This window comes from Pantherophis guttatus, chromosome 8 (assembly GCF_059756535.1).
Source record: "Pantherophis guttatus breed Tessera chromosome 8, ASM5975653v1, whole genome shotgun sequence".
Lineage (NCBI taxonomy): Eukaryota > Metazoa > Chordata > Lepidosauria > Squamata > Colubridae > Pantherophis > Pantherophis guttatus.
Window position 1 is genome coordinate 2,342,501 of NC_142070.1, and position 27,784 is coordinate 2,370,284.

General features: G+C 46.5%; 1 protein-coding gene across 1 annotated transcript; it reads right to left on the minus strand.

Moving 5' to 3' along the window:
- Positions 1 to 2,681: 2,681 nt before the first annotated feature.
- On the minus strand, positions 2,682 to 27,196 carry LOC132712013 (uncharacterized). Its single transcript, XM_087874803.1, has 8 exons — positions 26,718 to 27,196; positions 16,146 to 16,291; positions 12,363 to 12,442; positions 10,959 to 11,191; positions 9,183 to 9,354; positions 7,366 to 7,606; positions 4,973 to 5,986; positions 2,682 to 4,011 (listed from the first exon to the last, which is right to left on the minus strand). The coding sequence occupies exons 2-8, from the start codon at positions 16,246 to 16,248 to the stop codon at positions 3,812 to 3,814; spliced, it is 2,043 nt and encodes a 680-aa protein (XP_087730929.1). The 5' UTR covers positions 16,249 to 16,291; positions 26,718 to 27,196; the 3' UTR covers positions 2,682 to 3,811.
- Positions 27,197 to 27,784: the final 588 nt, after the last annotated feature.

Here is a 27,784-nt window from a genome sequence, read left to right on the forward strand (position 1 = left end):
AATACAGCTAGTCCTCGACTTATAACCTTCACAATATTAAGTGGAGTTTTGCCCCATTTTAAGACCTTTCTGGCCACAGTTGTTAAGTGAATTTAACACTGCATTTGTGAAGTTAGGAACATGGCCGTTAAGCGAATCCGGCTTCCCCGCTTAACTTTGCTTATCAGAAGGTCGCAAAAGAGGATCACATGACCCTGGGACACCGCAACTGTCATAAATACGAGTCAGTGGCCGAGCGTCTGGATTTTGATCACGTGACCCCAGGGATGCTGTAATGGTCGTGCGAAAAACGGCATAAATCACTTTTTTCAGTGCCATTGTAACTTCCAATGGTCCCTAAATAAATACAAATATTTTATTGCCCAATTGTGATTAAACACACAAGGAAACTCGTCTCCGGTACACAAATGGTTGTTAAGTCCAGGACTTAACCAATATCCTGACTCTCTTAATTTTTAAGGGAGGGAAAATCTTAATTTTTCCAAAACTTTTTATCTCTCTTGGAGAAACAGCTGAAGTCAGTGGTGGCTTCCGCCGGTTCGGACCGATTCGGGCAAATCGGTAGGTCCAATCAGGGCTGGCCCTGCCCACCTTCCCTGGTGCTATCACGTCCTATAGAATCGCCGTTTTTTCCGTGTGGATGTACGAAGTTGTGCGTGCTCACATTTCCGGTTCTGCCCAAATCAGTTGTTACAACCAGTTGCAGCCCACCCCCTTCTTAACAACACCAAATGGCAAAAAACAGACAATTACACGATTCCTTACAGTTACACAAATTTTTATCTAACGCGTTTAATGAAAAAAGGCAGGCGCTTTTCAGGAATTTCTGATTTGATCTTTTTTTATTTCCCTCCCTCCCCCCTATTTTCAATTCAACCTCATCCAGGTTCATCCTCATTCTTGTAACTCAAGATAATTGGAAGCACGAGGATACACCAACAGAAGATAAAATAATCAGCAAAATTATGGAATATATGCAGAAATGGACAAACTTACAAAAGAAATACAGGAAAAGGAAGAAACAGTTTATTATTTAGTATGGCAGAAATGGTACAACTGGTTGGAGAAAAAGGAAAGGAAAAGTAGAATAGGGACACAAAAGAGAGAACAAACCTATAAATAAAAACAGAGTACTAATTAAGGAATATAGTACATTAAATACGTAGATTAAAAAAAATCAGAAGAGAGGATGTACTAGGAATAGAAATATAAAAGATACATTAGAGAAAAATTATAAATATATATATATTATTTTATACATAAATATATGGATACATAGATATGAACACAAATATAGTCTTATCGATGCGACAAGTTCGAAAAGTAAATCGTAAAGACGTGATTCATGTTTATTTGTTGTGTATGTTTTATTGTTGTATGTATGTTTGTTTGTAGTTTTTAACTAATAAAAATTTATATATATATATATATATTAAAAAAAAGATAATCTGATGCGTGGCCTGATTTGGGAGGAAAAACCTGAGCTTCAAAGGCAGCCTTAAACAGATCGGTAGGCAAGTATGTTTTGAAGTTAACGATTTGTTGTATTTCCGCAATCTAATTTTCCTCACTTAAGACGTCCTGAATGTCCATGAATCATCTCAGCTGCTAGAAAGACGTGGACCGCAGAGCAGCAGAGATCCAGGAGCGTCAGAAATCTAGCAGATTTCCCAGCCGATTTAAAAAATGGTTTGAAAGTCCTCCCGGGAATCTAACATCCCCTTGTTGGAAGTTTAAAAGGCCTTTGATCTGCTCCCACTATTGCATCTCAGGGACTTGATCAAAGAATAGGAATCCCCTCAGGGTAAGGAAGACACCAGATTCCCTCAATAAATCCCCAGGACGGGATCTACAAGGGCAATCTTCCTTTCTGAATTTCGCACAGGAACCAAGCCCAGGGCAGGAGCCCCTCAATCTTTTAACAGAATTGGAAGGGACCTTGGAGGTCTTCTAGTCCAACCCCTGCTTGAGCAGGAGACCCTATGCCATTCCAGATAAAGGGTTGTCCAATCTCTTCTTGAAAACCTCCAGTGATGGAGCACCCACAACTTCTAGTGGCGAGCTGTTCCACTGGTTAATTGTCCTCACTGTTAGGAAATTTCTCCTTAGTTCCAAGTTGCTTCTCTCTTTGGTTAAGTTTCCACCCTTTTCTTGTCCTACCTTCAGGTGCTTTGGAGAATAGGTTGACCCCCCCTCCCTCTTCTTTCAGGCAGCCCCTCAAATTTATTTATTTATTTATTGGTTCGATTTATATGCCGCCCTTCTCTGGAGACTCAGGGCGGCTTACAATGCGTTAAGCAATAGCCTTCATACTTTTGTATATACCTGCTTAGTAGGGCTTTCGGCCCCCCTAAACGGTGTTCTTTTTTTTATGCAAAGTCAGCTTATTGCCCCCACAATCCAGGTCCTCATTTTACCGACCTCGGAAGGATGGAAGGCTGAGTCAACCTTGTGCCTGGTGAGATTTGAACTCGCAGTAATTGCAGGCAGCTGGTGTTACTTATCAGCGCTTTAGTCTGCTGCGCCACCAAGGCTCTTAATATTGGAACCCTGCTCTCATGTCACCCCTATTTCTTCTCTTCGTTGGACTACTAGTCCTACCCAACACCTGCAATTTTTCTTCGTTATGTTTCAGCCTCCGGTCCCCTAATCCTCTTCGTTGCTCTTCTCTGCACTCTTTCCAGAGTCTCCTTTTTTTAACATTGTAAATTGGTTGCAATATTCCAGAATGCGATCTTAGTGAGGCTTTATAAAACAGCATTAACATTTTTTACATGATTTTGATTCTCTCCCTGTGTTAATGCATTGTGGGATGCATTGTGGGATTGTGTGGGCTTTTGGGGGGCAGCTGCGGCACACAGCTGGCTCCTATTTAAGTGATTCTCCACTAGGACTCCAAGACTCCTTTCACAGTTACTGGCCTTAAGCGAGGTTTCTCCTGCTCTGTACCTGCAGAGTTGGTTTTCCTTGCCTAAGTGTAAAAACCTTAATTTTCTCCACAATGAGCTTCGGTTTGTTAGATAGATTTGCAAAGGAAGGACACACTAAAAACAGCATGTACACAAATCACACACCCAGAGCCCACATGCTGGCTGGGGAATTCTGGGAGTGGAAGTCCACAAGTCTTTAAAAGTTGCCATGATTGGACACCCTTGATTTCTAGGAATGTTTTTTTTTTTTCAAATTTGGACACTTTAAGACAGAGGTCTTCAAACTTGGCAGCTTTAAGACTTGTGGACTTCAACTCCCAGAATTCTCCAGCCAGCTATGAATGATAGAGTTGGAAGAGAACAGAAGGGTCATCTAATTCAGGGGTCTCCAACCTTGGCTGGAGAATTCTGGGAGTTGAAGTCCACAAGTCTTAAAGCTGCCATGTTTTGGGACCCCTGCTTTAAGATGTGTGGCTTTCCCCTCCCAGAATTGCCCGTGTTGGCTGGGGAATTCTGGGAGTTGAAGTCCGCAGCTCTTAAAGGAGCCAAGTTTGAAAACTACTGACCTAACCTGTCCCTGTGGCCTCCTTTCCCTGCTCTCACATGATGTCACAACCTCGCCGACTCCCAAACCAGATTCTGATTTTTTTTCCCCCCCAAACATTTCATCAACATCAGAAATCCCAAATTGTTGGCTCTTCAAACTCCCAAACCAGTAATTCCAAATTGTTCCATATAACCGAGATGCCCAAACTAGCATTTCTACAGTGGGCAGAGATGGAACCGCAGCCCGGGAGAAAAATCGGTCCTGCCACGTTGGTCTTTGGTGAGAAATCAAAACCCCCGAACAAAAACGGCCCCAAGTTGAGATGGGCACCAGATCAATAAGAGTCCCTGGATGTCTTCCAGCTGGCGGCATAAGGGGCGCAGGCTTGGCGTCTGTAGTTGGCATGTCGAAGGCGGTTTGGAAGCATCTTCCCAATCCAGGCACCGCGGGGTATTCTGTGTGGCAGGCTGTAAGGAGCCCAGACTTCCTCGTGAGTAAAGGATTCCGGCCCAGAGAAGCCATTGGGAAGATTTTCTGTCAGAAAGCAAGAAGGGACATTAGGAAAAGGTGCCGAGTAGAAGACACCAAAGCTCTGATGGTGTTACCTAGTTTGGTAATGAAACGTCTGCAAGAATCAATAAAAAAATTTAAAAAAAGAAAAAGAAACATCTGCAAGAAAACAACCAGGCACAGAGCATCAAGGATCCCACAGTCCTCCTAGTCTTCCTCCAAAGTTCTCCTCCTCCTCTTCCTCTCTGCAAACCCCACTCCTTCTAGTACTGATGATGTTACCTAGTTGGGTAGTGAAACATCTGCAAGAAAACATCCAGGCTCAGGGAGCCCCAAGGACCCCACAGTCCTCCTAATAGTCTTCTTCTCCTTCTTCTTCTTCTTCTTCTTCTTCTTCTTCTTCTTCTTCTTCTTCTTCTTCTTCTTCTTCTTCTTCTTCTTCTTCTTCTTCTTCTTCTTCTTCTTCTTCTTCGTCTTCGTCTTCGTCTTCGTCGTCTTCTCCTCCTCCTCCTCCTCCTCCTCCTCTTCTCCTCCTCCTCTTCCTCTTCCTCTCCTCCTCCTCTTCTTCCTCTTCTTTCTCTTCCTCCTCCTCCTCCTCCTCTTCTTCTTCTCCTTCTCCTCCTCCTCTCCTCCTCCTCCTCCTCCTTCTTCTTCTTCCTCTTCTTCCTCCTCCTCTTCTTCTTCTCCTCCTCCTCCTCCTCCTCTTCTTCTTCCTCTTCTTCCTCTTCCTCTCCTCCTCCTCCTCCTCCTCCTCCTCCTCTAGAACATTCCTTCTAGCCCAGGGGTCTCCACTCCAACCTTGGCAACTTTAAGACTTGTGGACTTCAACTGCCAGAGTTTGAACTCTTCAACTCTGGGGGTCGAAGTCCACAAGTCTTAAAGTTGCCAAGGTTGGGGACCCCCTGTTCTAGCCTACTTCCAGCTCAAAACTGGGGTTCGGACTATCCCCACCCTGAAATAATTGGCAGGAAACCCAGGAACATACCTTCTATGCGGAATGAGAAGCCCGGATCTCCTTCATCACCATCTGTGGACCAAGGGCTACTCCTAACATCGTGAGGGACAGGAAAGTCTCTCCTAGGATGAAACGGGGGCCACGGGCCCTCCTCGGGCAAACCCATGACCCAACTGTCATCATCAGGTCCATGGGCCTCCTGGAAATAATGATGGGGCTGGAGACACTGCTCCTGTTCAACAATATTCAGGGGTGTGCTCGCGTCACCCACGCCTTGTGAGAAATGAGGGGGACTATTGGGGTGGAATCTTGGCCCCTGGTCAGTGAAGCTGCCGAGCCTGCCATCTTGGAAAGGAGGATCATAAGGACCGGGATAGAATGGGACACCTTGCTCTAAAACATCTATGGGTCTACTATGGCCACCAGAACTATCTGGGACCCAGGAATAACCTGCATCGGGTTGAGGGTGATGCTCCTGTCCACTTATGGGTGTAGCATCACAGCCAGCATGAAATGGGTCATGGGAATGACCGTCGTAGTAGCTGGGAAGGCCCTGTTCTCCTTCAAATGAAGGTACGGGCCAACTTTCCCAGCCGATGCAAGGTGGGGTGCAAGAATTAAAATTTGGACCGGGTGGAGGGCAATGCTCTTGTTCAGAAGAACCTACGGGCCACCTGTCGTAGCTCCCATGTTCTGGACCACAAGGGTAATAACCTGGAATGGGTTGAGGGCATTCAGATGAAATTATGGGTCCCCTGTACAAGCCAGTGGGAGAATTCCTGGGATCGGGGAGAGCGGCAGAGGGCCAGGGGATGTTGTGTTCCTGGTGAAGCCCATCATAGGGGCCACCAAGCTGGACAGGGGAATGGTGACATTGACTCAACCTTGCTCTGAGCCTCTTTTTGTAAGCTTTACGACTGAGGTGAGAAGGTCTCCTGGAATAGAAGTCCCTGGCTGAGCCGTTGGTCCACAGGGTGGGGATCAGCTGAGGAGGGGCAGGGTCCAGGTTCCTCCAGGGAGATGTTTTTCGAAACTTCTGAATGTCTGAAAATGAAGAAGATGGGAGGAATACAGAGAAGGCAGCAGAAGGGAAGGTGAAGTTAAAAGTCTCCCCTGTCCGGTCGTATCCGCCTCTAGGGGGCGCTGTTCATCTCCCTTTCTTAGCTAGCGTTGTCCGAAGACGCTTCTGTGGTCATGGGGCCCAGCATGACTTACAGGTAGTCCTCGACTTACGACAGGGACCGTTCCAAGTTACAACGGCAGCGGGGGAAAAAAACCCCGTTTTTCACACTTACGACCGCGGCAGCATCCCTGTGATTTATATTCAGATGATTGACAACCGACTCCTATTTATGACGGTCGCGGTGTCCTGGAATCAGGCGATACCCTTTGGCGACCTTCTGACGAGCCAAGTCCATGGGGAAACCAGATTTGCTTAGCAACCGTGTGAGTGATTTTAAGAACTGGAGTGATTTGTTGAAATGCGGCAAGGAAAGTCGTAAAATGGGGCAAACCTCACTCAGGAAATTTCTCACTTAGCCACGTAAATTTGGGGCTCAATTGTGATCGTAGGTTGAGGACTACCTGTATATGCCAAAGTGCATGGAACGCTGTTCCCTTCCCATCCGAAGTGGTACCTATTGATCTACTCCCATTTGCTTGCTTTCGAACTGTTAGGTGGCCAGGAGCTGAGCCAAGGAATGGGAGCTCACACCGTCTTGTAGAGCTCGGGTCTCGAACCCGGGCTGTCGCCTTTCCATCTGACCAGCCCAGCGTCTTTAACCACTGAGCCATCGTGCCCCTTCTGCAGCAGAAGGATGGGCTAGTTTCAAACTCCTGCGGTCCATTGGGGTAAGGGAGGGAGGGAGGGAGGGGAAGGATAAATGGAAGCAGGGAAGGAAGGAAGAAGGATAAATGGAAGGGAGGGAGGGAGGGAGGAGGAAAGAAGGAGGAGAAGGATAAAAGGAAGGAAGGAAAGGAAGGAAGGAGAAAAGATAAACGGAAGGAGGAAGGAAGGAGGAGAAGGATAAATGGAAGAGAAGGAAGGAAGGAAAGGGGGAAGGAAGGAAGGAAGGAAGGAAGGAAAGAAGGAAGGAAGGGGAAGAGGAAGGTGGAAAGAAAGAAGGAAGGAAGGAAGGAAAGGAAGAGTTATAAAGAAGCAGCTCCTGATATTTTTAACAGCCGGTACGTCACATGTGCATTTCTCTTTCCCCCGCCTGTTTCCTTCTTTCCATCGTTATCCCTTTCTAACCATCAACCTCCTAAATCCATCTGCAATTATTCTCCAATCCCCCTTAAAAGCCTAGCTCTGGATCCTGGTGGCGGGGTGGGGCTGGGGGAAAATCCCAGAAGCCCCTCCCCCACTTTCCAAGCCCCCCCTCCCTCCCCCCTGCTTTCCCTCCCCCAGCCCCTTCCCCACTTGCCCATCAGCTGCCTCTGCTTCTGTAGCTGGACCTGCCAGGCTTCGGCCAGGTGAGTGAGCAGGAGCTTGGTCAGGTAGCGGTGGGCCCGGAGGTCCCAGTGCGTGCCGTCGGGCGCATGGAGGTCCTGCAGGAACCGGAAGTAGTAGTGGAGGTCCAGGACGTCGAACCAGAACGCTTGGGCCAGGTTGGTGCTGTAGAAGTTGGCTTCTATCATATCCACGGCTGACATCTTGCAAGGTTGCTGCGGAAGATCCCAAAACACCCACGAACCTCAAGTCAAGAACGGGGGACGTTACGGGGAGTCCTCGACCTGCCACCGTCCGTTTAGCGACCGCTCGGGGTTACAACGGCCCTGAAACAAGGGACTCGGGACCGTTTTTCACGCTTAACGACCGTTGCGGCCTCCCCGCGGTCACAAGATGGAAATTCAGACGGTTGGCCATGGACTCGTAATTATGACCCCCCCGGGGGGGGGTGTCATGTGATCCCCTTTTGCGACCTTCTGATAACCCAATGTCAAAATGGGGAAGCCGGGTTCACTTAACTGCTGGGTTACTGACTTAATAACTGCAATGATTCACGACGGTGGTGAGAAAAGTCGTAAAATGGGGCAAAGGCTCACTTGACAACTGTTCTGGCTTAGCGACAGAAATGTTGGGCTCAATGATGGGCGTAAGTCAAGGACTAGATGTAGATTTCCAATGAAGGAAGGAAGGAAGGAAAGGAGGGAGGGAAGGAGGAGAAAGAGATTGGAGGAAGGAAAAATGAAAGAGGAAGGAAGGGATTGGAGGAAGGAAAAATGAAAGAGGAAGGAAGGAAGGAAGAGATTGGAGGAAGAAAAAATGTAAGAGGGAGGAAGGAAGGAAGAAAGGGATTGGAGGAAGGAAAAATGAAAGAGGAAGGAAGAGATTGGAGGAAGAAAAAATGAAAGAGGAAGGAAGGAAGGAAGGAAGGAAGGAAGGAAGGAAGGAAGGAAGGAAGGAAGGAAGGAAGGAAGGAAGAGATTGGGGGAAGGAAAAATGAAAAAGGAAGGAAGGAAGAGATTGGAGGAAGGAAAAATGAAAGATGAAGGAAGGGAGGGAGGGAGGTATTGGAGGAAGGAAAAATGAAAGAGGGAAGGAAGGAAGACATTGGAGGAAGGAAAAATGAAAGATGAAGGAAGGGAGGGAGGGAGGTATTGGAGGAAGGAAAAATGAAAGAGGGAAGGAAGGAAGACATTGGAGGAAGGAAAAATGAAAGACGAAGGAAGGAAGAAAGAAAGGAAGGAAAAGATTGGAGGAAGGAAAAATGTAAGAGGAAGGAAGGAAGGAAGAGATTGGAGGAAGGAAAAATGAAAGAGGAAGGAAGAAAGGAAGGAAGAGATTGGAAGAAGGAAAAATGAAAGAGGAAGGAAGGAAGGAAGAGATTGGAGGAAGGAAAAATGAAAGAGGAAGGAAGGAAGGAAGTGGAGGAAGGAAAAATGAAAGAAAGGGAGGGAGGGAGGGAGGGAGGAAGGGAGGGAGGAAGAGATTGGAGGAAGAAAAAAAGAGGAAGGAAGGGAGGGATTGGAGGAATGAAAAATGAAAGAGGAAGGAAGGAAGGAAGGGAATATCTTCAATTACAAAATAACAGAGTTAGAAGGGACCTTGTAGGTCATCTAGTCCAACCCCCCACCCACTCAAGCCGGACACTCTAGGTTGCTTCTCTCCTTGCTTCTTTGCGTGAAGACTCATAATATCTGGAGCGCCAGATAATCGTTGCAGAAGATGTCCCTTGGATTCTGAAGGGAGCCAGGTGGTCCTCAATCACCCCCAAGGAAGCCCCACCCGTCCTCTCACCTCGATGACGTATCCACGGGCGTCTTTGGTGATGGACATGGCCGTATTCCAAATTACGAGAGTGCGCGAAGGAAGAACTTCGTTCAAGGCTCGGAAGAGCTTCTCCATGTTCTGGCGGTATTCTCTGATCGCTTTCGGGAGTGGCGGCTCCGTGGGAAACTTATCGTGATACCTGCGTGGAAGGGAGAACCAAGACAAACTCACTAGAAGGAACAAGAGGGTCCTTGGACTTCACAACAGTTCATTTAGTGACCGTTGGAAGTTCACAACGGCACTTCAAAAAGGGACTTACGACCATCGCAACATCCCTCTGACCACGTGATCAAAATTTGAATGCTTGGCAAGCTACTTATGACAGTTTGCAGTGTCCCAGATAGTGACGTGATCCCCTCTGGCGACCGTCCGACAAGCCAAGTCCACGGGGAAGCCAGAGTCGTTTAACGACCGTGTGACTCATTTAACAACTGCCACGATTCGCTCAGCAAACGAGGCGAGAAAAGTCGTCAAATGAAACAAAATGCCCGGGACACATTTTCTCGTTTAGCGTCATCATAAATGCCGGACTCCGTTGCGGTCGTACGCCGAGGACCGTGTGGTCGGGCTGAAGCAATAGGAGGTTCAGATGTTTCATTATCCAACTAGGTCACATCGTCAGTGTTATCCCACCTCCTTCTGGCACTGATGATGAGACCAAGTTGGGTAATGAAACGGACGCAAGGAAACAATGGAACTCGGAACCAAGGACCCCACAGCTCTCCTCCTCTGTTCTGACCCAAACTCCCCAAACCCTCTGAAGTGAACTCAAACGATTCCTTGATTAAGAGCGCCGGCAGTCCCGGCAAAAACTTTCCCTCTCAGGATAACACGTCTATCCAGTCAGGAGATGAAGAGTTGTCTGTCCCATCTATTCATCTCCGCCCCCTGCCTTTTATCCCCAGAGCCAGGGTGGGGCCTCACTAGCAGCAGTGGCTCTTCCGTCCCAAGGACCGGCCCATAGATTTCCACCGTTCTCCTCTCCTCTTGCCTTCTGTGCATCAGGCACTGGACCCAGCTGTTCCTCCTCCTCCTCATCAGCCACCTCCGGACCTGGGGGCTGATGACTCTCCATCTGAGGGCTGACGGATGGCCCAGGCTCCACCCTTCTCTCTCTCTCTCTCTCTCTCATTCTCTCTCTCTCTCTCGTTCTCTCTCTCTCTCGTTCTCTTTCTCATTCTCTCTCTCTCTCGTTCTCTCTCTCTCGTTCTCTCTCTCTCGTTCTCGTTCTCTCTCTCTCTCTCTCTTTCTCTCTCTCTCTCTCTTTCTCTCTCTCTCTTTCTCTTTCTCTCGTTCTCTCTCTCTCTCTCTTTCTCTCTCTCTCTTTCTCTCTCTCTCTTTCTCTCTTTCTCTTTCTCTTTCTCTCTCTCTCGTTCTCTCTCTCTGCCAGCTCCATTCCCTCTTCCCCCTCCGAGCTCTCAGGTTGCCTTGATGCTGACCCTCACTCCCACGCCTCCTCCTCCTCCTCTGATTCGGCTGCTGGAGGGGCCGGCGGCCGAGAGGCCACAACACTCTCCTCTCTGCAAACCCCACTCCCTTCTAGCACTGACGAAGTTGCCTAGTTGGGTCGTGAAACGTCTGAAAGGAAAGCCCATTCCCCCCTCCTCCAAGCTTGGGGATCACCGAAGACCCCTCCTTTCAACCCCCGAGCCACAAATATTCTCCTCGATTAGAGGCAGTCCCTTGTGCCTCAGTGGTACGTCGAGGGCATGTGGTCAGGCTGAAAGGGCTGGTCCGATTTACCTGTTGAGATCCCAGAGGCAAGAATGCACGATGACAACATCGGGCACCAGATCTGCCTTCAGAGCCGCCCGGAAGTCGTTCATGATGCTGTCCACGTAGGACGAATAAGCCCGGGTGATGAAGTAGAAGCGCACGAGGTGATGTCGGGTACGGTACTGGCGCACCAAACGGTAATCGTTTCCGGAAGACTCGTTCAATTCCACCAGGCAGTCCTTGGCGAAAGTCGGCTCATGCTGCGAAGGAAGAGGGCACCGTTCAAAAGCCCTGATAGGCGGAGAAAGTCTCCGTACATACAAACAGAGACCCACGAAAGTCCGAAGGGCCAGTAGATCCATCCTACTGGGGAAGGAGGATCCACAAAGCCAACCTTTAGGATTTAACCGACACCCAGTGCGCCCAGAGAAAAGGATATCGGTTGCTCGGCGTGGAACTCTGGGGCCCTCTGAGCTTTCTGGGCGTTTTTTGGCAGATGTTTTGCTACCCAACTAGGGGACATCAAGAGGGTTAGAAGGGGGGAGGAGGAAGGAAAAAGGAGGAGGAGGAGGAGAGGAGGAGGAGGAGGAGAAGAAGAAGAGGAGGAGGAGGAGGAGGAGAAGAAGAGGAAGAGGAGGAGGAGGAGGAAGGAGAAGAAGAAGAAGAAGAGGAGGAGGAGGAGGGGGAAGGAAGGAAGGAGAAGAAGAAGAGGAGGAGAAGAAGAAGAGGAGGAGGAGGAGGAAGAAGAAGAAGAGGAGGAGGAGGAGGAAGAAGAAGAAGAAGAGGAGGAGAAGAAGAAGAGGAGGAGGAGGAGAAGAGGACGAGGAGGAGGAAGGAAGGAGAAGAAGAAGAGGAGGAGGAGGAGGAAGGAGAAGAAGAGGAGGAGGAAGAGGAGGAAGAAGAAAAGGACTATGCGGTCTTTGATGCTCTGAGTTTGGTTGTTATTTCTTCAGATGTTTCATTATCCAACTAGGCAACATGATCCGTGCTAGAAAGGAATGATGTTTGTGGAGAAGAGGAGGAGGAGGGGAAGAAGAGGAGGAGGAGGGGAAGAAGAGGAGGAGGAGGAAGAGGAGGAGGAGGAGAACTGTGGGGTCCTTGGTGCTCTCTGAGCTTGGTGGTTTTCTTGCAGATGTTTCATGACCCAACATCATCAGTGTTACCCCACCTCCTTATAACCCTGGTGATAAGACCTAGTTGGGTAATGAAACGTACGGAAGAAAACAATGGAACTCAGAACCACGGACTCCACAGTCCTCCTCCCTCCTCCCTCCTCCTCTTCTCTGCAAACCCCACTCCCTTCTAGCACTGATGATGTTCCCTAGTTGGGTCGTAAAACACCTGAAAGGAAACCCCCAAGCTCAGGGAGCCTCAAGGACCCCTCCTTTCTAACCCGGAACCGCAAACGTTCTCCTTGATTAGAGACAGTACCTTCTTCCTCAGTTCTTCGATAGGGACCAACTCATCGTTCTGCAGAAAGTAGACCAAATCTTTATATATTGCACGATAGTCTGTAATGTGGGAAAAAGAAACAAACAAACAAACATAAACCAAGATGCAAAAAAAAAAAAAAAGGGTAGATCTGGATATTCTTTAAGGCAGTCTTCCCCCCGCCCCCCTCTAAACTTGACTGCTTTAAGAAGGGTGGACTTCAGGGCCCAGAAGGCTGGCTGGGGAATTCTGGGTGTTAAACTCCACCCCTCTTAAAGGAGCCATGTTTGAAAAAAACGCTGCTTGAAGGCAAGCTGGATTCAGGCGCCTTTTCCCCCCCCTTCCGTTGGTCATCTGGTCAAGTGGTCTGTTCTGACCTCGGCTTCCCGAGTCAGTGAAACATAGGAGTCGTCCCCAAAACCTCTTTTATTACAACAGCTGGGAATTCTGTTCATTCACAGCTGAGTCCCAATTAGTTGCAAAAAGTCCTTCGGGAGAAATCCTTCGGAATAATCACCCACCTTCATCTCCCTTGATACGCTGCCCAAAAACCTAATTGGCAAAGCCACACGGAGTCCAGAATCAAACAGAGCTTCAGACTCTAAACTGAACAGAATTAACAGTGTTGCTTCCTGCAAAGGCCCACGTGCCTTTGCTCCTCTTTAAGCCTTATGGGAGGGGCCAATCATCTCCAAGCCTTACTCCTGAGTCGTCCCTTTTGTTTTAGCTGTTGTTGCCGTCTGGCAGCTCTGTGCATGCGCACACTGGGAAAAGGCTCCCCCTGTTCCTCTGCCTCACTGAGGTCCGACTCTGGAGGCTCCGGAGGCAGCACATACCTCCCAGATGGTCTTCTGTTGCACGCGCTTATCTCTGCGACGCTGCCAAGGATCCAGCCAAGACTCATTACCCTCATCACTGTCCACCTGTGGCTGCGTGGACGTGCTTGGCCCCGGTCCTATCTCTTGCCCTTCGGCGGACACCGAAGGCATTGCCAGAGAGGAGGGTCCTGGAGAGGGAGGCCTTGCCAACTCCTCTCTTTCACTCTCGGAGTCCTCTCCTGCCGATGACACAGGCTCAGGTAACGGAGCCACAACAGATGGCCCTTTCTCTGCCTCCGACGCAGAGCCCTCGTCCGAGCCTTCCCCAGACTCCAGGACTGGCCCATGTTCCTCCCCAGCCTCCTCACTGTCCGACTCTGCAGCCAGCTACACAACATGGTCATCGTCTGGAGAATGTCCCCAACTGGCCATTTCTCCTCCCGAGGATACCAAAAAATCAATACACGCACCCCGAATTATTCTGCTTAAGGTGGTTGATTTTCAAAAAAAAAAGAAAGAAAAAAAAGAAACTAATTGCGGTGTGCTTAGAGAAGGCATTCTGGAGAGGTATCCCTCAACTTACAACCGTTCGTTTAGTGACCGTTTGAAATAACGACGACCCTGGAAAAAACGACTTATGACTGTTTTTCACACTTACGACCGTTGCAGCATCACTCACAGTCGCTTGATCAAAATTCAACTGCTTGGAAAATGACTCGTATTTTATTTTATTTTATTTTATTTTATTTTATTTTATTTTATTTTATTTTATTTTATTTTATTTTATTTCATTTCATTATTTCTTCACTTCGCTTCACCTTCCCTGTTTAGAGAGTAACTTTTTATTTTGTTTTGTTTTGTTTTATTTATTTTCACTCCTTTGCTTGGAGACAGAACCTTTTCATTTTATTTTATTTCATTTGATCTCATTTCTTCATTTCACTTTACTTATTTATTTATTTATTTATTTATTTATTTTTAAATTTTTATACCGCCCTTCTCCCGAAGGACTCAGGGCGGTGTACAGCCATATTAAAACAACATCTACCCATAAAATTTAAAAAAAACAGTTTAAAATATATTAAAAATTTGGCCCTTATATTAAAAACTACAAACACCAAACTACAAACAGGTACTGTTTAGAGACAGTACCTGTTTATTTTACTTTAATTATTTCATTTCATTTCATTTCTTCATTTCGCTTCACTTGTTTCACTTCACAGTACTTTTATTTTATTTCTTCACTTTACTTCAGTCGATAAGAGACAGTACCTTGTTATTTATTTTTTTTAATTTTATCTTATTTTATTTTTTGGGGCTGCGGCTGAATTTGGGAAGGATTCAAGGTCGCTCAGCCGCCCGTTCTCAGCTCCCAGCTGTCGATGTTTTTTTTTCCGCGCCAAGCAAAAAGCGAAGGAAGCGGCCTGGCTAACTTAAGAAGGAGGGGGCAATTCTGCTTTATTTTTTTGCACAAATTCCTCGCAGCCTGGCCTCGCCTTGCCAAAATGCAGCCGGCGCTAACGTGGGTCCTGATGTCGGCATGCCAAAGGCCAGGTTAGCGTGACCTATCTCTACGCCTGGCCCCCTTTCAACAAAAAAAAACATCCAATGAGCCAGGAAAAAGGAAGTACCGTATTTTTCGGAGTATAAGACGCACCTTTCCCCCCCCCCTAAAAGAGGGTGAAAATTTAGGTGCGTCTTATACACCGGATGTAGCCCCGCCCACTCACTGGCCCCCACCCTTTGGCCTCTGCCTCCCAGCAGTTTACCTCCTTGCAAGCAAACAGCAAGGAAAAAACAGCTCCTTTCAGCTTCAGCACAGCCTAATTAGCACAAGTTGATCGGATCGGCCTCCCGACTCTCAGCTGATTTGCTCTCAGCTGTTTTGCGCAGGGCTCTGCTGCTTGCTGCAAAGAGGTAAATTGCTGGAGCAGATTTTTTTTCCCCCCTTGTGCTAATCAATGCTGTGCTGAAAACGAAACTGAAAGTAAAGCAGGCTGTTTGCTGCAACGAGGCAAAATTGCTCAGAGGCAGAGGCAGATTTCTTTTTCTTCTTTTCCTCACCAACAAAGGTAGGTGCGTCTTATACTCTGAAAAATTCGGTATCTCTCTCTGATTTTTCCAAATCAATTTACGGACACTTATCTTTTCCTAAGGAGTAAAGGAGAAACCTACCCCCCCACTTTTCCTGAGTGTAGATTTGCGTAGTCCTTGACTTACAACAGTTCGTTTAGTGACCGAAGTTACAACGGCACTGAAAAAAAGGGGACTTACATAGTGGTGAAATCCTCCTGAGGTTTGCCACTGGTTCCCTGTGCGTGCATGTGCAGTGTGTGCCAAACACGCACTCCGTGTGGAAAAAGGAGGCTTAAGAAGGTAAGTAGAAGAGCGAGGGGGAGGGAACAGCTATGTCACGCGATTTATATTCGCTAGAAAGCTGGATTTCCTGCTTTCTAGAGAATATAAATCGCGGGGCAAAGCTGATCGTCAGAAATACCAGTTCGGACGAACCTATAGCATTTTTTTTATTACCGGTTCATGCGAACCGGTAGCATTTCACCCCTGGATTTACAACCATGTTTCACACTTACGACCGTCGCAGCATCCCCAGGATCATGTGATACAAAATTCAGATCCTCGCCAGCTGACTCGTATTTATGATGGTCGCAACGTCCCGAGGTCATGTGATCTCCTTTTGTGACCTTGTTAATGGGGGAAGCCGAATTCACTTAACAAGCGTGTGACTAATCTAACAACTGCAGGGGTTCGCGTCTGAGTTTCGATCACGTGACCACGGGGGATGCGGCAATGGTTGCAAGTGTGAAAAACGGTCGTAAGTCCCTTTTTCCAGTGCCCTTGTAACTTCAAACTTCATCACTAAACGAATGGTTGTAAGTTGAGGATTACCTGGGTATCCAAGCTTTGGCGATCTCAATTTCGGCCCACAATTCCTAGCGATACTTACTGGAGTCCCCTATCACAACCACAAATTTGTTGTGCAGCAGCTGCTGAGCCTCCTCCGAAGTAAAATCGTGGATCTCGGCCGAGAGAAATTTGACTTTTTTCATGGCGAAACTGGACTCGGGTGCCACTTGTCACTGGGATTCTCTCCTGCAGGAAAACACAGAAGGGAGTCAAAAAAAACAAACAAAAACCCCAAGAAATAACAGAATGACAGAGTTGGAAGGGACCTTGGAGGTCTTCTAGTCCAACCCCCTGCTCAGGTAGGAAACCTTATACCATTTCATATAAATGGCTGTCCAATCTCTTCTTAAAAGCCTCCAGGGATGGAGCATCCACAACTTCTGGAGGCAAGTTGTTCCACTGATTAATTGTTCAGGAAATTGTGGGTTAAAACCGAAAGAGAATTCCTCGTTCTTTTATGGCTTTCAAATTTTCGCCCATACTGCTGGTCAAGATCCTTGGTTTTACCTACCACAGAGAGACTGATAAGCTAAATATTTAGGACAGGATGTTTTCTCAGCCCTGCATGCAACTAGCTTATCAGACAGAGACAGAGAGAGAGAGGAAGAGACACAGAGAAAGGGAGGCAGCGTGAAGAGAGAGAGGGAAGAGAAAGAGAGAGAGAGAGACAGAAGAGAGAGACACAGAGAGAGACAGAGACACAGAGAGAGGGAGTGAGAGAAGAGGGAGGGAGAAAGAGAGAAAGAGAGAGAAGAGAGAAAGAGAAAGACAAGGAAAGAGGGAGAGAGAGAAGAGAGGAAGAAAGAGAGAGAGAAGAGACACACACACAGAGAGACAGAGAGGGAGCGACAGACACAGAGGGAGAGAGAGAAGAGAGAGGAAGAAAGAAAGAGAGAAAGAGAGAGACAGAGAGGGAGAGAGAGAAAGAGAGGAGAGAAAGAGAGAGACATAGAAGAGAGAAACACACAGAGACAGAGAGGGAGCGACAGACAGAGAGAGAGAGAGAGAGAGAGAAGAGAGGAAGAAAGAAAGAGAAAGAGAGGAGAGAAAGAGACACAGAAGAGAGACACACAGAGAAACAGAGAGGGAGCGACAGACAGAGAGAGGGAGAGAGAGAAGAGAGTGGAAGAAAGAGACAGACAGGCAGAAGAGAGAGAGAGACAGAGACAGAGAAGGAGAGAGAAGAGAGAGAAAGAGAGACAGAGAGAGACAGAGAAGGAGAGAGAGAGAAGAGAGAGAGACACAGAGAGAGGGAGAGAGGGAGCGACAGACACAGAGGGAGAGAGAGAAGAGAGAGGAAGAAAGAAAGAGAGAAAGAGAGAGACAGAGAGGGAGAGAGAGAAAGAGAGGAGAGAAAGAGAGAGACATAGAAGAGAGAAACACACAGAGACAGAGAGGGAGCGACAGACAGAGAGAGAGAGAGAGAGAGAGAAGAGAGGAAGAAAGAAAGAGAAAGAGAGGAGAGAAAGAGACACAGAAGAGAGACACACAGAGAAACAGAGAGGGAGCGACAGACAGAGAGAGGGAGAGAGAGAAGAGAGTGGAAGAAAGAGACAGACAGGCAGAAGAGAGAGAGAGACAGAGACAGAGAAGGAGAGAGAAGAGAGACAGAGAGAGACAGAGAAGGAGAGAGAGAGAAGAGAGAGAGACACAGAGAGAGGGAGAGAGAAAGAGAGGAAAGAGACATAGAAGAGAGAGAGACACACAGAGAGACAGAGAGGGAGCGACAGACACAGAGGGAGAGAGAGAAGAGAGAGGAAGAAAGAAAGAGAGAAAGAGAGAGACAGAGAGGGAGAGAGAGAAAGAGAGGAGAGAAAGAGAGAGACATAGAAGAGAGAAACACACAGAGACAGAGAGGGAGCGACAGACAGAGAGAGAGAGAGAGAGAGAGAAGAGAGGAAGAAAGAAAGAGAAAGAGAGGAGAGAAAGAGACACAGAAGAGAGACACACAGAGAAACAGAGAGGGAGCGACAGACAGAGAGAGGGAGAGAGAGAAGAGAGTGGAAGAAAGAGACAGACAGGCAGAAGAGAGAGAGAGACAGAGACAGAGACAGAGAAGGAGAGAGAAGAGAGAGAAAGAGAGACAGAGAGAGACAGAGAAGGAGAGAGAGAGAAGAGAGAGAGACACAGAGAGAGGGAGAGAGAAAGAGAGGAAAGAGACATAGAAGAGAGAGACACACACAGAGAGACAGAGAGGGAGCGACAGACACAGAGGGAGAGAGAGAAGAGAGAGGAAGAAAGAGACAGACAGGCAGAAGAGAGAGAGACAGAGAGAAGGAGAGAGAAGAGACAGAGAGAGAGAGAGAGACAAAGAGAGACAGAGATGGAGTGACAGACACAGAGAGAGGGAGAGAGAGACAGAGAGAAGAGAGAGAGACACAGAGAGAGGGAGACAGACAGATAGACAGATAGAGAGAGACAACAATCTCAAGCAAACAGCTGCAAATAGAAGATCGAAATTACCAAAAGGTGACAGATAGCTAAAAACAAAAAAACAAAGATGCACTGATTTTTTTCTTTTTAAAAAAAAAAAAAACAAGACTTAAAGCCACAGGAGCTGAAATGCAAATTGTCGGAACAAAAGAGCAACTTTCCTGGGATGGAGATAAACAGAACACAAGCTCCTAGTAGATTCCTGTTAACTCCTATTGTGGGTCCGGGGAGGAGAAGCCAGAACTGAGAGGCCATAAAAGATCTAAGGCCAGAATTTTGTATGTCTTGTTTTAAGGGTTGGGGTCTTGTTGTCCAGGTATGCTGGGTGGGGGGGGTGTTCTTAGCCTGGTGTGTGAGTGAGTTACACAATTGAGTTACTACGCTCAATGTACAGATTTTGGCAATGCACCAAATAGGCTAAGGGAGTGGCCAATTAGCCCCAAGCCTTACTCTCGAGGAGACCTCCTCCTGAGGAGCCACTCCTGCCTTTTGGCAGCTCTGCGCGCCCGTGCATTGAGAAGAGGCTCCTCCTCTTCCTCCTCTTCACCCATGGAAGCTTCTGGAGGTTCTGAAGGCCCTGGCTGAATCCCCGCCTCTGGCACCACATCTTCTCCAGCCTCCTCACTGTCCGACTCGAGCGCCAGCTGCGCAGGCTGCTGGCACAGCACCACACCAGCCTCCTCGCTGTCGGAATCAGCTACAATCCGCACAGGCCACTGACGGGCCACAACAACAGGTCATAAAATCAGGGCAACGGTCGCTTGGCAAATATCTTGCTTAGCAATGGAAATGTGGGGCTCCAAAACATACAAAACATACAAAAGCTTGGTTAAGTTAAAAGTTAACTTAATCAAGAAACAAATTTGCATATACATATACAATAAACGACTTACGATTGTATCTTTTAAATGTTTTTTTTAAGAATGAATAAAGTTTTGCTTTTTAAAATTAAAAAAAAAAAAAAGGAAATGTGGGGCTCCATTGTGGCCGTATGTTGAGGACTATCGGTATTTAACTTCTAATCCGAAGCTGAATAACAGTATAACAAACAAACAAACAAACAAAAAAAAAAAAAAAAACCCAGGCGGTCCTCAACTTACGACCACAATGAAATCCACAATTTCTGTTGTTAAGCGAGACATTTATTAAGTGAGCTTTGCCCCATTTTCCTTGCCACCGTCGTTAAGTGAATCCATGCAATTGATAAATTAGGAACCTGGTTGTTAAGTGAATCGGGCTTCCCCCTTGACTTTGTTGGTCAGAAGGTCGGGACACCGCGACCGTCACTAATATGAATCAGTTGCCAAGCATCAAATTTCGATCACATGACCACGGGGATGCTGTCATGGTCGTTGAGTGTGAAAACAGTCGTAACATACTGTAAGTCCCTTTTTTCAGTGCAATTGTAACTTTGAACAATCCCTAAATGAATTGTTGTAAGTCGAGGACTACCTGTGCATCATGTTTTCAGTCTCGAATGAATTGCTACAAACCAGGTTTGGTAAAAAAAAAAGTGGTCCAGCTGTGATTGTTAAGGAATTTACAGAGTAACCCCTGAGTAGCAAGGGTGTGAAAGCGGTTGAGAGTAGTTATGAATAAGCACAGTCACCACACACAATTACACTGAGTTGTGTTATAGTTTACTTTCAGGAAAAAGTAAAGCACAGTCCAATAAACAATCCAGGTCATACACATATAAATCAGGCGGTAGCCAAAACGACAGTCCAGGGATAATCCATTAACAAAGTCTTCTTACCAGTTGTCTTAGTCATTCACAGTAAAGAGTTCTTCTGGATTTCCTAACAGTACCAGACAGAGATATCAGAGAACAAGCCATGTTTCTAGCTCCCTCTTAAGGACATTGGCAACAGAGCTAACCAATCAGGACACAGTATGATGCAATACAGCAGTCTTAAAGCTATAGAATACAATACATTTTCACTGCAAACATACATTGATGGTTTATATATTGCCAACCCAACCAGTTAGGTAATAGTCATATTCCTAACAGTGATGAACACAGCAATGCCAGAATCCCAGACTGTTACAAAGACAACATTTCTCAGTTCTGCCCGTATCAGTAAATGATTGTTCCTTCCTGGGGTGAACCTAACCCATCTGTGGGCGCTCATTGATTGAGTTGTGGCTGTGGCTGTGGTTGTGTTGAAGGGGCCAACTCAGTAGTTTGGAAGAGTTCCTAACCACGGAGGTGTCCCACTATCACAACGATGGCTATCTCGTGGCTAATAAAGACAGCCTTGTGCAAAGTACCAAATTGTTCGTTGCAACGATAAAAAAATGGCAACCTTGTTCCTCCGGCATGCACAATCGCACAACAAGCCAGAGTTTGTCAACCGTAGCAATGTTAAGCTGGATGGACTTCAGCTCCCAGAATTCCCCAGCCAGCCATCCTCAGCGATGTTAAAACTGGTAAGACTTCAACTCCCAGAATTCCTCGCACAGCTATCTTCAGCAACGTTCATCTGGATGGACCAACTTCCAGAATTCCCCAGCCAGCCATCCTCAGCAGTGTTAAGACAGGTGGACTTCAACTCCCAGAATTCCCCATCCATCCATCCCTCCGTAGCAACATTAAGCTGGGTGGACTGCAACTCCCAGAATTCCCCAGCCAGACATGCTGGCTTAGACATTCTGGGAGTTGAAGTCCACCCAGCTTAATATTGCTGAGGTTGAGAACACATATCAGGAAGTGACCTCAGGGACTGTCTAAGCCAGTGTTTCTCAACCTTGGAAGCTTGAAGATGGGTGGACTTCAACTCCCAGAATCCCCCAGCCAGCAGCACTCAGACAAAACGGCCATCAACGGGCACATAGAGATGGACCACATTTACACACCATTCGAAAGAGACAATCCAAAAGCTAAAAGATCACTGCACTTCCTGGCCAGAAATAAAATACCCACAAGAGCAGAGATTAACACAGTGTTTCTCAACCTTGGTAGCTTGAAGATGGGTGGACTTCAACTCCCAGAATCCCCCAGCCAGCGGCACTCAGACAAAACGGCCATCAACGGGCACATAGAGATGGACCACATTTACACACCATTCAAAAGAGACAATCCAAAAGCTAAAAGATCACTGCACTTCCTGGCCAGAAATAAAATACCCACAAGAGCAGAGATTAACACAGTGTTTCTCAACCTTGGAAGCTTGAAGATGGGTGGACTTCAACTCCCAGAATCCCCCAGCCAGCGCTGCTGGCTGGGGGATTCTGGGAGTTGAAGTCCACCCATCTTCAAGCTACCAAGGTTGAGAAACACTGCGAGTCTAAGCTGATCTGTTTCCTATTTGCAGCAAATGAACAGCTGGGAGAACTTCCGGTAGGCAGCCAGAGTCTTATTTTGTGACCAAACTCTCTCCTCTATCCGGCGAGGATCCAGCATATCTTATTTTGACTTTTTAACATCTGACTTCCCGTTGTTTCTTTTTGAATCCAAGCATCGGAAAGTTCTCCCTTTTTAACGCCAGCAGCTGGTTTTCACAACGCCAAACAATTTTAAGGTCCTAAAATTGGGCGAAACCTGCTTACATTCGAAGTTACAATAAAGAATAGAAATTTAATAAATAAAATAAAAATAAAATAAAGTATTCTATTCCATTCCATTCCATTCCCATTCCCATCCCTGTTGCATTTGTTCCCAGAGGCTGAAGATGAGTGAAAGGGAAACATCCTCGGATAGCAGAATCAACAGCCATTTTATTGAGCATCAGACATACAGATTATATAGTTTCTTAGGTTCTCAGTTCTTACCTACTATACGGGTTATTTCATTATTGGTTAACAAATCTCCAAGGTAGAGTAATTGGTTAGTAATTACATCAATGGTTTTGATGTGACTATGCACGTATGCACACACAATGAATAGCAGCAAATGTTACAGGTTATACTTTGTTTCATCCTGTGTCCTTGTACATGCTGGGAACACGGCTCACGGAGATTTGCTGAAGTTTGCAATTACGTGTAACCGCAGTTCCAGAAAACCATACAGATGAACAAGATAATAACCCTACACATCCCTTCCATTCCATTCCATTCCATTCCGTATTTTCTATTCTATTCTATTCTAATTCTATTCTATTCCATTCCATTCCATTCCATTCCATTCCATATTTTCTATTCTATTCTATTCTATTCTATTCTATTCTATTCTATTCTATTCTATTCCATTCCATTTCATTCCATTCCATATTTTCTATTCTATTCTATTCTATTCTATTCTATTCTATTCTATTCTATTCTATTCTATTCTATTCTATTCTATTCTATTCCATTCCATTCCATTCCATATTTTCTATTCTATTCTATTCTATTCTATTCTATTCTATTCTATTCTATTCTATTCTATTCTATTCTATTCTATTCTATTCTATTCTATTCTATTCCTGTTTCTGTTTCTGTTTCATTCTATTTTCTATTCCATTCCATTCTATATTCTATATTCTATTTCTATTATTTCTATTTTATTCTATTTTCTATGCTGGTTTTCACAACGCCAAATGATTTTAAGGTCTTAAAATCGGGCAAAACCTGCTTACATTCAAAGTTACAATAAAGTATTGTATTGTGTTGTGTTGTGTTGTGTTGTGTTGTGTTGTGTTGTGTTGTGTTCTATTCTATTCTATTCTATTCTATTCTATTCTATTCTATTCCTATTCCTATTCCTATTTCTATTTTATTCTATTTTCCATTCTATATTCTATATTCTATATTCTATATTCTATATTCTATATTCTATATTCTATATTCTGTATTCTGTATTCTGTATTCTGTATTCTGTATTCTATATTCTATATTCTACATTCTACATTCTCTATTCTGTATTCTATATTCTATATTCTATATTCTATATTCTATATTCTATATTCTATATTCTATTTCTATTTCCTATTCTATTCTATTTCTATTCCATTCCATTCCATTATAAACATAAATCTCACAACAACAGAAATGTTGGGCTCAATTGCGGTCGTAAATCGAGAACTACCTGTAGCTCCCAAGTCACCACCACAAACCCCAAACCCCAAAACAAAGCAGTTTTTATCGCCACCTGGCAGCAGGACAACATGGCCTTGCTATGTTGCTATGTGGTCAGGAGATCGGGAGACCTGGCCTTGACCGGCTGGCTGACACACCACTCTGGGATGAAATAAAAAAAAAAATCAGATTTTCACAGGGAGAAAAACCTTGAAGCTGCGTGAAAGTTTCTTCCCCTCTCCTGTTTTCACCAAGCGAGAGCGAAAAACCAGCAGGCTGGCTCAGAATGGCTAGATTTTTCATAGTTCAAGTGGTCCTCGACTAACGACCGCAACCGAGCCCCAAATTTCCGTCGCTAAGAGAGACATTGGTCAAAGGCATTTTGGCTCCCAGGTTGAGACCTTTCCGGCCATGAAAGTGAGTTAAGTGAATCGCGAAGTTAGAAACACGCTCGTGAATCAAATCCGATGATTCCTTCCGACAAGCAACGTCAAGGGGGGGGGAAGCCCGACTCACTTAACAACGGGGTGACTAATTTCACCCTGGCAGCGATTCACGGAACGACCGTGGCAAGAAAAGCCGTAACAATGGGGGCAACACTTGCTTAAGGAATTTCTCCCTTAGCAACGGAAATTTGGGGCTCCACTGCGGTCGTAAGGTGAGGACTTTCCTGTATCGCATTGCCCTTTAAGATCCTGGGTTTGGCTGCCAGCTTCTCTTCACACAACCTCAAACTTCGGGCTTCCTTATTTAACATTTTAAAAGGTGAAATTAGTATTTTGGACTGAGTGATCCAGGTTTCTTTTCTAACTTCAGAAAAACATGTTTTTTTAAGGTTTTTAAAATATATATTTTTTTTTAGCCAAGGCCATTTTTCTCGATATGCGAGAATTTCAGCACTAAACAATAGAGAGCCTTTTCTGAAAGTGATGGGATGCTTTTAAGTTTTAAGAAAGGCAGAGATTATTCTTGGAAAGAAATAACAAAAATTTGCCACTCCTGGAATGCAATCTAGGAGCCATGTTTTGCTATGTGTCCTTCACTTACGACCGTTCATTTAGTGACCATTCAAAATCCCAAAGACGCTGGGGAAAAAAATGACTTCGGGCTGTTTTTCACACTTAACGACCGTTGCAAACAGCCCCATGGTCACTTGTTAAGTGAGTTTCGGCAACCGACTCGTATTTATGACGGTCGTAGTGTCCCGGGGTGCGTGTCCTTTTGTGACCTTCTGACGAGCCAAGTCAACGGGGAAGCCAGATTCACTTAACAACCGTGTCGCTAACTTAACAACTGCAATTATTCGCTTAACGACTGTGGCAAGGAAGGTCGTAAAATGGGGTAAAACTCGCTTTAAAAGCATCTCGCTTAGCGACAGGCATTTTGGGCTTGGTTCGCAAGTCGAGGACTACCTGCAATGAGTGTCTTTTTGTGGCTTGATCACTTGCTTCCTGATAGATCACAGACACCAAAAGTTTGCCTCCTCATTTATATCTGTGCCCCATAAAAAGACTTAAGCCTTCCCTGCCCCTTCAATAAATGCTTTTTTGCTTTGCCCGAATTACTTAATGATTGATATTTTCAGGTAGGTACGTGTGAATCCACAAAAAGGGTTTATTGCCCAATCGGTTGTGTGAAGTCACACACAGCAGCTAGCTTGAGCAGGAGGCTGGACTAGAAGGCCTCCACGGTCCCTTCCAGCATCCTATCCTATCCTATCCTATCCTATCCTATCCTATCCTATCCTATCCTATCCTATCCTATCCTTTCCTTTCCTTTCCTTTCCTTTCCCTTCCCTCCCCTCCCTCTCCTTCCTTTTTTCTTTCCCTTCCCATCATTTTCCTTTCCTTTCCCCCCTTTCCCTTCTTTTCATTTCCTTCCCTTTCTTCCCTTTTTCTTTCCCTTCCCATCACTGTCCTTTCCTTTCCTTTCCTTTTCTTTCCCTCCTTTCCTTTCCTTCCTTCCTTCCCTTTTTCCTTCCCATCCCTTTCCTTTCCTTCCCCCACTTCCCTTTTTCCTTCCCTTCCCTTTCCTTCCTTCCCTTTTTTCCTTCCCTTCCCTTCCCCTTTTCTAATCCCCTTCCCCTTTTCTTCCTTTTTTCCTTTCCTTTCCTTCCCTTCCTTCCCCTTTTCCTTCCCTTCCTTCCCTTTTTCCTTCCCTTCCCATCCCTTTCCTTTCCTTCCCCACTTCCCTTTTTCCTTCCCTTCCTTTTCCTTCCTTCCCTTTTTTCATTCCCTTCCCTTCCCCTTTTCTAATCCCCTTCCCCTTTTCTAATCCCCTTCCCCTTTTCTTCCTTTTTTCCTTTCCTTTCCTTCCCTTCCTTCCCCTTTTCCTTCCCTTCCTTCCCTTTTTCCTTCCCATCCCTTTCCTTTCCTTCCCCACTTCCCTTTTTCCTTCCCTTCCTTTTCCTTCCTTCCCTTTTTTCATTCCCTTCCCTTCCCCTTTTCTAATTCCCTTCCCCTTTTCTTCCTTTTCTTCCTTTCCTTTCCTTTCCTCTCCTCTTTCCTTTCCTCTTTCCTTTCCTTTCCTTCCCTTTCCTTCCTTCCGTTTTTTCATTCCCTTCCCTTCCCCTTTTCTAATTCCCTTCCCCTTTTCTTCCTTTTTTTCCTTTCCTTTCCTTTCCTCTCCTCTTTCCTTTCCTCTTTCCTTTCCTTCCCTCTTTCCTTTCCTTCCCTTCCCTTTCCTTCCTTCCCTTTTTTCATTCCCTTCCCTTCCCCGTTTCTAATCCCCTTCACCTTTTCTTCCTTTTTTTCCCTTTCCTTTCCTCTCCTCTCCTCTTCTCTTTCCTTCCCTTCCCTTCCCTTCCCTTCCTTCCCTTTTTTCCTTCCCTTCCCTTCCCCTTTTCTAATTCCCTTCCCCTTTTCTTCCTTTTCTTCCTTTCCTTCCCTTCCCTTCCTTTCTACTCTATCTCTACTCCTAGTCTAGTCTCTTTACCTGTTTCAACTCCAAGACTTGGCCAAAACTTCCTGGGCTGGTCCGAGGACCTCCTTCCTTGGGCAGGGGATGGACTAGAAGACCTCTGAGGTCTCTGTAACTCCGCACCAGCCTTCCGAGCGACCTAGAAGACGCGATCCGACTCTCGGCGGAGAGGCGCGTCGCTTTTTGGGCTTTTGCGCCGGGCAGAAATCCGAGCCCTCCCGCCCATCCCCGCCTTCCAGCGAACGCGGAGAAGAGTCCGAAATACCTGCAGGAGCTCCGGCCGGCGTGTCTCTGTCGGGAATCCCCGTTCCCGGCCACCCGGAGGGCTCCGGAGCCGCGGCGGCCGACTTTTTGCGCTCCTTCCTTCCTCCGTGGGATTCAGTCGGAGCGCCCAAAACGGCCGGTGCAGAAGGAACAGCTGAGGCGGGGGCGGAGGCGGGGAGGGGGGGCTGGCTGGGCAGGACCAGGTGGAGCCAGGAGGGTGGGGGAGGGGCGGGTTTTGGGGAGGGGGGGAGGGGGGGAGAAATAGGAGGAGGAGGAGGAGGAGGGTGGGGGGGTCCGAAGTGGGTCTTATCCAACCGAGCCCCGCTTTATCCGGAGGAGGCGGCTGGGAGAGTCGCAGCTGGGCTGATTGAAGGCTTCGGAAAAGAGACCACCAGGAAAGAGAAAGCGAAAGTGAAAACAGCTGATCGGCTTCCAAGCGGCGGCCGGGGGATCTGCCTCGACACGTTCCGGGTCGGCTCTGACTGGAGGGAAGTTTTACCTTTTTTTTTTTTTTTTTTGCCTGGAAAAAAACCCCGAGTCGATTTAGGAAGGGGTGGGGTGTCTCTGGGGCTAAAAGAATGGGAGGAGGGGCGGCGAAATCTCTGTTTCCCCTCCAGAAAGGAGCTTTTGCTCTCCGTTTATACAGACGGGACTTGACTTTAGTGGTACTGGGGAGGATACTTGGGGGTTCCTTCCTTTCACCCCCCCCCCAGCCAAGACTGGTAAGGAAAGCCTCCTGTGCATAAGCAGAGCGCAAAATGCACATCTCTTCTGGCACTGATGATGTTACCTAGTTGGGTCGGGAAATGTCTGCAAGAAAACCACCGAGCTCAGAAAGCACCGAGGACCCCGCACTCTTTTTCCTCCTCCTCCTCCTCCTCCTCTCTGCAAACCCCGTTCCCTTTCAGCATCGATTGTGTTACCTAGTTGGGTCAATAAACGTTTGCAAGAAAACAAAAAAGCTCAGAGAGCATCAAGCTTAACGCACTGTAAGCCGCCCTGAGTCTCCGGAGAAGGGCGGCATATAAATCAAATTAAAAAAAAAAAAAAAAAAGGATCCCACTGACT